This window comes from Callospermophilus lateralis, chromosome 7 (genome assembly GCF_048772815.1).
Source record: "Callospermophilus lateralis isolate mCalLat2 chromosome 7, mCalLat2.hap1, whole genome shotgun sequence".
NCBI classification, from domain to species: Eukaryota; Metazoa; Chordata; class Mammalia; order Rodentia; family Sciuridae; genus Callospermophilus; species Callospermophilus lateralis.
Window position 1 is genome coordinate 5,758,217 of NC_135311.1, and position 13,163 is coordinate 5,771,379.

Genomic DNA, 13,163 nt, shown 5'->3' on the forward strand with positions numbered 1-13,163 from the left:
TTCGTGGCGTGGTGGCACGCGCACGCTGGCGTGCGCGTCCCTTTTCACGTCACGTGCTGGGGGGACGCAGGAAGGCAAGTGGGAGGGGGAAGGCGCGAGCGCGAGAGGGAAAAGGAGGGAGGGGGGTGGGGAGGAGGGAATCTTATATCACGTGACAGGGGCGGCGCGGCCCGGGGTGTCAGTGTGGAGGAGACTGAGGTAAAGTTGGGAGCGCAGCGGCGTTGGTGGCGGCGGCGGCGGCAGCGGCAGCGCGGCGGGGCCGGGTATTGTCCGCGGCCCCTTTAAATCCGCGATCCCCCTTTTACCCTCCCTTCTTTCTCTCCTACCCCCGCCGTATCCCCCCTCCGGTAGGCCCCCCCGCGCCGTGCGCTCCCCCTCTGTACACCCCCTTCTGGTCTCGGGAGCCCTGGCGCCCCCCCACACCTCGAGTCGGGCGCCGGAGGTTTTGTTTATGGTTGGGTTCGCGGCCTAGTGGGCCGCGCCGGAGCCGGGGCCTCGATTTGGGAGCGTGGCCGGGGCGGGGCTTGGGGCAGCCGGACGGGGGGGCCATGCGGCTAGAGCCTGAAGGGGGAGAACGAGAAAGAGCGCGAGCGAACTAGGCCTGGGCCCAGCCTGAGGTAGGGCTGTCTCCCAGGGCCGGTGCCTGTGAAGGAGAGGGCCGCCTCCCTTTCCAGCCCTCTGCGGGCCTCTGATCCGGATCCGGCCTGGTTGGGGGTGGCGGGGGGAGGGCGATGGGGTGGAGCTGCCCCAACTCCCCCATGTGGCCCTCAGTTTGGAGTGCGGAGGATTAATTTGTTCCGGGTGGGAGGTAGGGAGGCGATTGGCCCCGTGGGCTCCTGATGTGGCGCTGAGGGGGGTGAGCCTCGCATCCTCCGCGCGTGGGCTTGCGTCCCCTCTCCGTTTCCAGCCTCTTTGTCAGCTCCACTTATTACTCTTCCTTCTTTCTTACCGACCCGGCTGTGGGAATATATTTTTGCAGCTGTCTTTAGCTTCCTGTTGTCTATACTGTGGTTTTGGGTACCCCAAACAATTATGTTATTTGGGAAGCTGGACATGTAGGCCCCCATGGGGTGTATTACGCCTAAGGGACGTCACTGGGTCGCTGGGGTATTTGTTCACTCTTCATAATGGCACAGATTCCAGACTTCTTCAGACCCTTCACCTTGTGGACAGCCCCTAAATTGCTTTTCAAACTGATGTCACAAACAGGAGACTGCTCCTTTTTCGGGATTCTTGAAATGTAGCCACCTCTGTTGTAGGATGTTGTGGAAAGGAAAACACCACAGTAACGGCGTTTTTGTTGTTATTAACGTTTTTGCCTTTGACTCATCGTGATTAGTAAATGGAGCGATCTCCCCCCCCATCCATCTTCCGCCCCCCCATATCCTGCTTTAGGAATATCTGATGTGAATTGCTGGGAGGTGATAGTGTTCTGTGACAACCGGCATTACTAGATAATTAAAACATTTTGGCTCTATTATCAGTTGACAAAACTGCTTTGAGATCCTACACCGTTGCCTTTAAAGATTAGAAGATCCCCATGATTGTTTCTGTTGTGAATGGGAAGTACTGCTGGCATGTAAACTATTGATAAAAGGCCTAAAAATGTACTGTTTTGTTTTTTTATTTTTTAAACCCCTTCTTGTGAAGTGTGTCTTTAACTGAGCATTACTCACTAGATTCAAGGTGGTGGGAAAGGGGACGCAGAGGTCATTTCAAAAAGGCAACTAGGGAAATTAGTTGTGCTGGTAAAGGTATCAAGCCTTCCCCATCACAGTCCATCTTCAGGATTTCTGAATTGGTTCTCAAATTAGATTGTAAGCTCCCTGAGGGCAGCAAAAAGTCATAATGTTTTGTATTTTCTGAAGTATTGGACACATAGTAGACACTCAATAAATACTTGTTATTTATTTTTTTCAGTAAAATTTCTCTGGCTATTTTTTTAAGTAGCTGGTTTCCAAAATAGAGAGTCAAGGGCACTCCTTGTTGACTTGTATTTGCTCCTGCACTATTCCCTTGGTTCCAGTACTTCTCCCCCTGGTTCCCTTAATTTTTATTTTCTAAGAAAGAGTAACAAGATTCCACACCTCCACTGTGATAACTCTGGTTATTTGTGCCTAATTTTTATTTTCCAGGAAAGTAACAAGATTCCTCACCCCCACTACTATAACTCTGGGTATTTGTCTCCACTTACTACTAAAAATTCTATTAATTCTTTGTCCTTAAGTGATCCATCCCAGATCATTTACTTGTGACCTGTTGCTTGGTGTTATTACTATGTAGGTGGTAAAATTCTGTTAGTCACACATTTCAAAGCACTTGTAAGAGTGAAGTGGAAGTTAGTAGTAAGAGTGAACAGGAGGATTTTTCTCTTTCCTGATTAATTATATGACGTTCAAGATCACTTTCTAATACATTTACACCTGACTGGAAAGGTATGTGTGGTGGTCTATACAGTTAGTCCATTAGCTTATATTTGCAAATAAACTCATTCTCCCAAATTGATATATGTGAAGTTGAAAGTAGTTAGTATTTGAAAGTTACAGTGGTGGGTTGGAAATGACTACTCTGATTTAGAAACTTCATCATAGAGCCAATTTAAAGTTAAACATAATTGTTTTCCTCTATAGTTTTTTTTTTTTTTTTCTTCCCCTCTTGATAAGGACCCAGGTTTCTTGGTTAAACAACACTTTTCTTTTTTTGTTAATTAAGTGTTGAAACTTGACTATAATGTCAGCCTGGGGAAATGGACTACTGTGTTGCATAATAATAAAATAAAGTAAAATTCTATACTAGCTTGAAATATTTACAGGCTTGTGTGCACATGTATGCAGGGACGGGGTTAATGATTAAAAATTAGCTATGAAGCTGTCTTTAAAATATATTTCTTGGTGATAGGGAATGTAGACCGCATCAAAAACCAAAGACCTATGTAACCTATTGATACAAAACTTGGTGAAGCTTGGTGCAGTGATGCATGTCTGTAATCCCAGCAGCTCAGGAGGCTGAGGCAGGAGGATCAGAAGTTCAAAGCCATCCTCAGGAATTTAGCATGGCCCTAAGCAACTCAGTTGAGACTCTGTCTCTAAATAAAATACATAAAGGGCTGGGTAATGTAACTCTGTGGTTGAGTACCCCTGAGTTCAATTCTTGGTACCCAAAGGGAAAAAAAAACAAAAAAACACAAACTTGGTGAAGAATTTCTCCAGGGAAGTCAGCTCTGACATTCAATAAACAGGTGCAATTTACTTTCTTAATAGTTAATCCTTACACATTTATTTAGAAGCCCTCCTTCAAAATCCAGCAGTGTCTTTTGGACAATTTAGAATTAACCCTGTATTTAATGAAAAATTAAATATAGAGCAGAAAAGCATTACTTGTTTTCTTTGGAAGAAAATAAAACATTTTAAAGTATCTTTTGTTGAGCACTCTATCATATGATGACTTTTTTTTTTTTTTTAAACAAAATGCAGCAGCTGAAATTGCATTATAGAACAAAATGTGAATGAAGGGAACTTGAATTCCGTTGAATCCTTGGTTAGAAATCTTATAATGAAAACTGTCAGGGAAGGCCCTTTGTATTCTCTGTCTCTTAAAAGACAAGTTTTCCTATAGGCATTAATGTTTTGACTTTAAAATGATTTCCTATACGCCTTTTAAAATAAAATTTTTTGATGTATGTGATTGGTTTGGGTCAAATTTGGAATTCCCTGTGTTTTAAGGTGAGTGGTTGAGGGTAATTGTAATTCTGGTTTCTTGAAAATGTGGAGAAAACCCATAGAAGCAGCTGTAAAAGCAGTGTGTTGGAATTATTATGCAGGGAACTGAAAATCTGAACTGGAACTGGATCCTAACACATGCCCTGTTGAAGGGTGCAGTTAAAAAAATAAAACCTATAGCATGCTGAGAGATGAAACTTGAGGGAGAAAGAGGGTAGACTTGAACTTATCCTTTCCCCCAAGCAGTGGAGGTCAATGTGTAAGGCAGGTAAGATGGTTGTCTTAGGTAGGTTGAATACAATATTAATATACAGTATTTTCTGTATGTGTGTTTATTGAATGACTTATCTTATTTTTTGAGGTGGTGTGGATCAAACATAGGGCCTTGGACATGTTAGGCAAGCCTTCTCCCATTGAGACACACTCACTCCCAACCCCCCGTTTTTTTTTTTTTTTTTTTGGTGGTATTTGGGATGGAATCCCCTAAGTGTGTTCTGCCATTGAGCTGTATCCCAAGCCCTATACATTATTGTGCAAAGGTGAATTAACAGCCATAGATCCTTAAGGAAATTATCAAATATATCTCAAAAATAGGTGACTTTTTGCTTTGTTCCTTTAAAGAAATCAAGTGTTTGGTGGCGAAGGTGCTGATGAAAGAGAAGTTAAAAACATTTTGCCCATATTTTAATGCCTAATTTTTTTTTTTTTTAATCCTCAGTATTCTACCTTGTAAATACTGTTATTTGTATATACTGTAAATGATGACGTCGGTGGGCACTAACCGAGCCCGGGGAAACTGGGAACAACCTCAAAACCAAAACCAGACACAGCACAAGCAGCGGCCACAGGTAAAAGAACCCAAAGGCTATGGATTCATGGGTAACTCTACTGGTAGATAGGGGTTTGGGGTTTTTATTCTTGTTAGTCCTTGGATTTCTTTTGTTTTCTTTTTAAAGGGTGAGATAGCTCTCGATGACATGCTGTGATACAACATGCTTTTGTTGTTGTTGTTTAATGCTACATTGTAAGACTTATGGCTCCAGTTTGAGCCTGTGCTGCTTTGTCTCTCTAACAGGTGTTTTCCTTTTATCATCTGGACCATTTAATAGTATATTTCTTATTTCCTAGACTTTCTTCTACCTTGACATCTCTTTAGTCAGCCTTTGTCTTGACAACTTTTCCCTTCCAGATTTTGTCTTTCATTCTAACAATTGAGGCACTCTAGCCCATTGTTTAGTATGAGACCTTAAGGAATAAATTAACCTCATGGGTATTAAGTTTGATTTAGATGCGGTCTGTTTTATAACCAGTATGGATATCTAATGTGAATGATATCTAATGTGAATGAAGTACTCAATGTTTGGCTATGGTCAGATATGTTGAATATGTAGGACTATAATTTTCTGCTTAATGTGCTTTTATTTTTTTAATAAGATTTGATTGAATCTTTTTAAAATATTTATTTATTTTATGTGGGGCCTGAGAATCAAACCCAGTGCCTCAGACATGCTTGGCGAGCGCTCTACCATTGAGCCACATCCCCCAGCATATATTTTTTTTAATGTATCTTTTTTAGTTGTAATTGGACACAATACCTTTATCTTAACCTGTTTATATTTTGAGGTGTTGAGGACCAAACCCAGTGCCTCTCATATGCTAGTTGAGCGTTCTACCACTCAGCCCCAGCCCGTTTTTTTTTTTTAAACAGAGAATTCTAGTAGAATTTTCACAATTAATCTCTTAAGAGGTTAGTATTAGTAATTGAAGAAATAAGAACTGGGTTTATATATAACTTTGAAAATACATTAATGTGAATTAAGGGGCAGATATTTCAAAGTGATGCTGTAATTCCAAGATGAAAGCCCCTTTAACGTGAACATTGATGGAAAAGCTTCCAGTTCTTTTTTGGATTTTAGAATGAAATAGTTTCAGGTTTCCTCTGTTTTTGTTATTTTGCCTATTTAACCATCTTTAAATTGTTTTGCAACAAGGAAAAAAACTAGGGTGATGGGGAGAGTAAACATTGCTACTTAGATCCCTTTTATTTCTCTAAACTCTTGACTTTTGATTATGTTTTCTTGGTCTCATCTCACTCAATTCCTAGGCCACTGCGGAACAAATTCGACTTGCACAGATGATTTCGGACCACAATGATGCCGACTTTGAGGAGAAGGTGAAACAAGTGAGTGTATCACTATTTGCTATAAGCTAATAGAAAAGAGAACCACCTGTGAGCATAATGAAATATCATAGATGCTCACCAGGATTCTTTGTGTCATGTATATTGAAGTAGTTTTCCTGAAATATGGTAGATCAGGCCAGTAAATATGTGCTTTCATTGTCTGATTTACTGTGTCCCTTTGGATAGATACGTTGTTCAAAAAGATTTTAAAATTTTTAAGCTTTTTTAAACATTTTTTTTTTTTTTTTAGTTGTAGATGGACACCATACCTTTTTTTGTTTATTTTTATTTTTTATGTGGTGCTGAGGATCGAACCCGGTGCCTGACATATGCTGGGCAAGCATTCTGCCACTGAGCCACAACCCAACCCCAAAGAGGTTTTATCTTAATTATAACTTTATTGAATGACTGTTGGTGCCATTTTATGTGTGGAGGAAGGGTTTTGGGAATCAAATCCAGGACCTCATGCTTATTGAGCTACATCCCTGGCTCCTGTTGATACCACTTTATAGCAACTTTGAGCAGTTTGGGACTTCAGAAATAGGTAAATTCATGGTATGCTAAAGTCTGTATGTTTTAAGCTTTGATTTGTCATTTGATGCCTAATTGTTTGATTGCTTTGTAAATACTTGGGACCCCATCCCTAATATTTTGCTGTTGGAAGTAGATTTCCAAAATTTTAATTGTTTTGCCCCTCAAGCCTTATGGTTCTTTGAGTCTCAACTGGTATCTCCTGTCTTTATTTACCTTTTGTGTGGAGTGTAAGTTTGTTTGTGATGGCTGTTGATTTTTCTTTTTCAGTTGATTGATATCACAGGCAAGAACCAGGATGAATGTGTGATTGCTTTGCATGACTGCAATGGAGATGTTAACAGAGCCATCAATGTTCTGCTGGAAGGAAACCCAGACACGGTAGAGTGCTAAATAGTGTTTTAGAATGTGGGTCCTGGGTTGGGAAGCTAGTAATATTCTAAATATAATAAGTGGGATAGTCATCTTCAACCAGTATACCTTATTCTCCAAGTTGAGTAGGGAGCTTTCTTGGAGGTTGCAAATACTTAAAATTTTTCTTCAAGAGGATAATAGTCATAGGAAAAACGGGTAAAATTAGTATCTTCTAATTGGGTTTGGAATAAATTATTCATTCCAGACTAGTGACTATTTTCGAGGCTTGGGTTAGTCTGAATGATTTAGAAGTGCTACTTGATAGCCTTGGTTATTAATCATGGAAGATTTCTGCTCACTTTTTTTTTTTTTTAAAAGTACTGGGGATTGAACCCAAGGGTGATTTACCACTGAGCTACATTCTCATCCCTTTTTAAGACAGTCTTGCTAAGTTGCTGAGGTTGGTCTTGAACTTGCAATCCTTTAACCTCAGTCTCCTATGTTGCTAGGATTACAGGTGCGCTATTGCTCCCAGCCTCTGCTCACCTTTTTTTTTTGTTGTTGTTGCTGTTGATCAAAATCGCAAACTATACAATTCAGAACATTTCCATTAATATCACCTTTATATTGCACAATACTGTTGATTTGCCTGAACTTGGTTGTATTGAGATAGCAAAGAAACAAGCTTTAATAAGTATTTATTTTTTTTTTTGGTAGATTGTAGATGGACAAAATAACTTTTATTTATTTATTTATTTCCATGTGGTGGTGAGGATCGAACCTAGCACCTCACATGTGCTAGGCAAGCGCTCTACCACTGTGCTACAACCCCAGCCCTTAATGAATATTTTGTGTTTTTCTTACACCTTATAACTTTTGTGGGTTATTCCCACAGTGCTTACTAAAGTGAGCACTGGAGCATTTTGAAATAATTTTCATTTATTTATCTTACACTGGGGGATCTTTGGTTGGAATAGAGTTTATCCTTAGAGTTATGAATTTCCTAAGGTTACAGTGTCACATCAACAGAATACTAAATTGTCTATTTCCTTGAGACACTGGGAAATAATAGTGAAAAACTTTATAAAATAATTGAATTTAAGCTTGTGGGATTTTTGGTGTCCCCTTCCAAAAAAAAAAAAAAAATTACTCCTGGATTACATTCTGTGTAATTGTTCTCATTAGAAAATTCACTGCTTGGACAATCAAGTCACAATGCCTTTGGTCCACTTGTTTACACCAAAATAATCGCCTCAAGGTATTCTTTTGGTGGGAGAGGTTGGATAGCTCATGCTTTTTTAAAAGTCCACAAGTCACATTTTTCTCACCTCCAGCATCTTCTGTCTAGTGCTACAAGTTTGACCTTCCAGGGGCTGGGGTTGTGGCTCAGTGGTAGAGCGCTCGCCTAGTGTGTGAGAGGAACTGGACTCCATTCTCAGCATCGCATATAAATAAATGAATAAAATAAAGTTTGACCTTCCAGAGCATCAAATATAGAATATAGGCTTATGCCACAAATAAACCAGCTACTAGAAAACCAATGGGAAGCAAAGTCAAATGATGGGGGTGTTGGATGAATTTGAGTGGGTGAGATCATAGCAGAAAACTGGCAGAAGATAATCGTAATTATTTTTCTTTATAGAACCCATCTAGTGCCTGCAGCTAATGTATACACAGGGGAGGGAGACAGGTGACAGGTTCCTGAAATTTGCCAGGTTTTGAGACAGATTAGCATAAATTCTAAAAGCTGTTTTTAGTCTAGTTTCCAGAGTTCCTGGTGCAGATTTAGCTATTGGGCTATTACAACTTATCAATTAAAGCTACTATAGTATCAAATGACACTCCCAACTAAAATGTGAAATAAGACTGGGTTAGAAGAGTGTATAGAGGGAACTGCTTAGGACTAGGTAGGTACCTCATCTTTTAAAAAATTTTTTTTTAGTAAACTATTATAGATTCTTTAAAATATGTTAATATGCTTTAATTTTAATTTGGGGGGCAAGGGGTGGAGATTGAATGCAGGACCTCACATTTGCTAAGCATGTGCTCTATCGCTGAGCTATATCCAAGCCCTGAATTTACTTTTTTTTCTTAAAATTAAAGTATTTGGTAAAATAAACATAAAATTTACCATTTTAACTATTCTTTTTTTTTTTGGTACCAGGGATTAAACTCAGGGGCACCTGACCACTGAGCCACATCTCCATCCCTATTTTGTATTCTTTTTAGAGACAGGGTCTCACTGAGTTGCTTAGCGCCTTGCTTTTGCTGAGGCTGGTTTTGAACTTGTGATCCTCCCGCTGCCTCAGCCTCACAAGCCGCTGGGATTACAAGGCGCGTGCCACTGCGTCCAGCATTTTAACTATTCTTTTTTTTTTTTAGTTGTAATCGGTACAGTGTCTTTATTTATTTATTTTTATGTGGTGCTGAGGATTGAACCCAGTACCTTACATGTGCAAGGCAAGTGCTCTACCACTGAGCTACAGCCCCAGCCCCTTAACTCTTGAATGTTTAATTCAGTGACATTAAGTACATTCACAAAGGGTGCAGCCATTACTGATTTTTCCAGAACTTGTTCATTGTCCTAACCAGGAATTCTATATGTATTTCATAACTCTCCATTCCTCCCTTCCCCATTTCCTAGTAACCTCTACTATTTTCTGTTTTCTATGAATTTGCCTCTTTTAGGTAAAGGAGAAGCATACCGTGTTTATCCTTTGGTTTCAAGCTCATTCATTTTGCATATTTTCAAGTTTCATTTATGTTGTAGGATTTAATTCCATTTTAAGAATGAATAGTATTCTGTTCACCTTTGGAGGCTGAGGCAGGAGGATTTCAAGTTCAAAGCCAGCCTCAGCAACTTAGTGAGACCCTAAGCAACTCAGCGAGACCCTGTCCAAATAAAATATTAAAATTGGCTGGGGAGGCCGGGTACGATGGCACACACCTGTAATCCCAGCAGCTCAGGAGGCTGAGATAGGAAGATTACAAGTTCAAAGCCAGCCTCAACAATGGCAGGGCACTAATAAGTAACTCAGTGAGGCCCTGTCTCTAATAAAATACAAAAATAGAGCTGGGGATGTGGCTCAGTGTTTGAGTGCCCTTGGGTTCAATCCTGGACCAAAAACCAAACAAACAAAAAACGGGCTAGGATGTGGCTCAGTGGTTAAGCGCCCCCTGGGTTCAATCAATCCCTGCTACCAAAAAAGAAAAGAAAAATATTAATGATAACTCTGTTGTATGTGTATACCATGCTTTATTTATCTGTGCATCTATTTGTGGACACTTAATTCTGTGGAAGTTGTAGACATTATAATACTTCATTTCCTAAATTCTTCAATATATGACTATAATTACTATTTTCAAGTTGGGTGTGGTGGCATATATTTGTAATTCCCAGTAACTCTGGAGGCTGAGGAAGGAGGATCCCTAGTTCAAGGCCTACCTCCACAACTTAGTGAGACCCCCATCTCAAGAAATAAAAAGGGCTGGGGATGTAGCACAGTGGTAAAGTGCCCCCCTGAATTCAATCCCGAGTCTCAGATAAAAAAAATACTATTGTCAATCCTGAGAAAAGTAACAACAGTTTTATATTGCCTAGTACCTGTTTTTTAATTTTTTTTTTTTTTTTTTTTTTTTTTTTTTTTTTAGTTTTAGGTGAACACATACCTTTATTTTTTATGTGGTGCTGAGTATCAAACCTAGTGCCTCACACGCACAAGAAAAGTACTCTACCACTGAGCCGCAACCCCAGCCCATTTTTTTTTTCCCCCCATTACTAGGGATTGATTCAGGACCTTTCCCATGCTAGTCAAGCACTCTACCACTGAACTAGATCCCCAGCGTTGTTTTTTTGTTTGTTTTTTTTTTTTTCAGACAGGGTCTTGATATGTTGCTCAGCCTGGCCTTAAACTTTGAACCCTCCTGCTTCAGCCTCCCCAGTAGCTGGGATTACAGGCATATATCATTGCACACTGCTTGCTGGTTCATATTCTTCAAAGTTACCAGATATTAGATAGCTGTTAATGAGTGAGCACTGGTGCCATAGTTCTTTCAGTTACGGTACCTAAGATAGTAAAGGTCTAATAGTCTTTTTTTGTTCTGGAACATTTGTACAGGTTTTTTGTGAAGAGATATGTAAATTGAAGTATGCTTTTTTTTTTTTTTTTTTTTTTTTGTACTAAGGATTAAACCCAAGGACACTGCACCAAGTAAGCAACCTCACTAGCTCTTTTTATTTTGAGACGAGGTCTTACTCAATTCCCAAGGCTGGCCTCAAACTTTCCATCCTTTTTTGCCTCAGCTTCCTGAGTCCCTGGGATTACTATGTGCCATGATTCTTGGCAGTATGCTTTTTTTTTTTGTTTTGTTTTTTGTACTGGGATTGAATTTAGGGACACTCAACCACCAAGCCACATCCCCAGCCCTATATTGTTATAGAAATAAACCTTTACTTTATTTCTTTATTTTTTAATATGGTGCTGAGGATCAAACCTAGTGCCTCACACGTGCTAGGCAAGTGCTGTACCACTGAGCCACAACCCCAGCCCCTGTTTTGTTTTGTTTTGTTTTGTTTTTAAATTACTAGGGATTGATTGAGGACCTTTCCCAGGCTAGTCAAACCTTGATTTATTTTATTTTTTAATTTTTTAGTTGTTGAGGGACCTTCATTTTATTTATTAGTATGTGTTGCTGAGAATTGAACCCCGTGTGTCACGCGTGCCAGGCAAGCATGCTACCACCGAGCCACAACCCCAGCCCCCCTGTATTGTGTTTTATTTAGCGATACGGTCTCACTGAGTTGCTCAGTGCCTTGCCATTACTGAGGCTGGGTTTTTTTTTTTTTTTTTTTAATATTTTTTTTTTTTTTAGTTTTTGGCGGACACAACATCTTTGTTTGTATGTGGTGCTGAGGATCGAACCCCGGGCCGCACGCATGCCAGGCGAGCACGCTACCGCTTGAGCCACATCCCCAGCCCCCTGAGGCTGGGTTTGAACTCACAACCCTCCTGCCTCAGTCCCCTGAGCAGCTGGGATTATAGGCGTGTGCCACCATACCCAGCAATATGCATGTTTTTAAAACTTTAAATTTTCAAGATTTATTTTTCTAAGGAGTAAGTGTTTTACAATTGTATTTAGGTTATTTTCCTTACCGTGGATTTTACCTCCTGTAATTTAGAGAACCTGGGGTACTCTACTACTAAACTACATCCCCAGCCTTTTTAATTTTGATACATGGTCTTGCTAACTTACTGAAACTGGCCTTGAACTTGAACTGTGTGTAGTAGGATATACCATGTAGGTTTGTATAAGTTGCACTATGATATTCACGTAACAATGAAATAGCCTTGTGGTGCATTTCTAAGACTATAATCCTGTCATTAAAGGACATGTAACTGTATTCTTTTTAAATTGGAGTATATCAATTTAGGAAGTGTGGAGAGAACATAGTGGATAAAACCTGGATGGAAGGCCTCCTATTATCTGTGTCTCAGGGCCAGAGCTGCTATTAGTGTCTTTTAAATATGTGTGCATGTGTGTATAATTATTGCTTTTGTCCTAAATTTTTCCCAAGAGCCAAATGCTATTTGTGCATCCTAAATTTACAGATAACTTGTAGAAACTTCCAGTTAGTTTCCCTTTTTGCTTTATTTTATATGAATAAGAATGTAAAAAGTTGGTTTTGTGTGTGTGGGTCACTGAATCCAGAGGGGCTAGTTATTTTAGTCTAGGAAATGCACTTGATAGGCACAAATAACTAGGTTCTTTGATAGGCTAAGTGACTGAGCTGGATAGAGATCTTTTGAAAGTGATACCTGTAATCCATTACCTATATGTACCTCCTCTTCAAAAATAACTTTAATTTTGGCAGAGATAGGTATACAGTTGGTTTTTAGGTTGTGTCTGTGCCTTCCATTTAAACAGTGAAGTAAACTAATGGAAATGTTTTAAATATGGATGCAGAAAGAATAGTCAGTTGTCCATCTTTCATGTCTAGTATCCTGATAGCTTGCAGTCCATATTAAGATTAGACATGAAAGTTCTCCTCCTCTTTAGCATTCCTGGGAGATGGTCGGGAAGAAGAAAGGGGTCTCAGGACAGAAGGATGGTGGCCAGACGGAATCCAACGAGGAAGGCAAAGAAAATCGAGACCGCGACAGAGACTATAGTCGGCGACGTGGTGGGCCACCAAGACGGGGAAGAGGTGCCAGCCGTGGACGAGAGTGTATGCATGGGGCTTTATCAAAACCAGCTGTGGGTCAGTAATGTCCAGATTCCAGGGATGTGTCAGGGCCCTGCTAGACAGGACCCAGGAACCATGATATCACCTTTGTGTTTTTCTTGGCATCATGTATTCTGAGATTCTGGTATCTCTT

General features: G+C 40.1%; 1 protein-coding gene across 18 annotated transcripts in view; it reads left to right on the top strand.

Annotated features, from left to right (window-relative positions):
* Positions 1-13,163, top strand: part of Ubap2l (ubiquitin associated protein 2 like) — a 45,590-nt gene that overhangs the window by 548 nt on the left and 31,879 nt on the right. For 13 of the 18 annotated variants that reach the window (XM_076862027.1, XM_076862030.1, XM_076862032.1 and 10 more), the window contains exons 1-5: positions 179-263; positions 4,438-4,567; positions 5,824-5,901; positions 6,703-6,813; positions 12,844-13,012. In XM_076862027.1, the coding sequence (XP_076718142.1) occupies positions 4,478-4,567; positions 5,824-5,901; positions 6,703-6,813; positions 12,844-13,012 (448 nt within the window). In that variant the 5' untranslated portion in view covers positions 179-263; positions 4,438-4,477. Of the gene's footprint in view, positions 1-147; positions 264-577; positions 618-4,437; positions 4,568-5,823; positions 5,902-6,702; positions 6,814-12,843; positions 13,013-13,163 lie in introns of those variants that run through there. The other 5 variants (XM_076862023.1, XM_076862036.1, XM_076862019.1 and 2 more) reach the window with 4 other exon arrangements.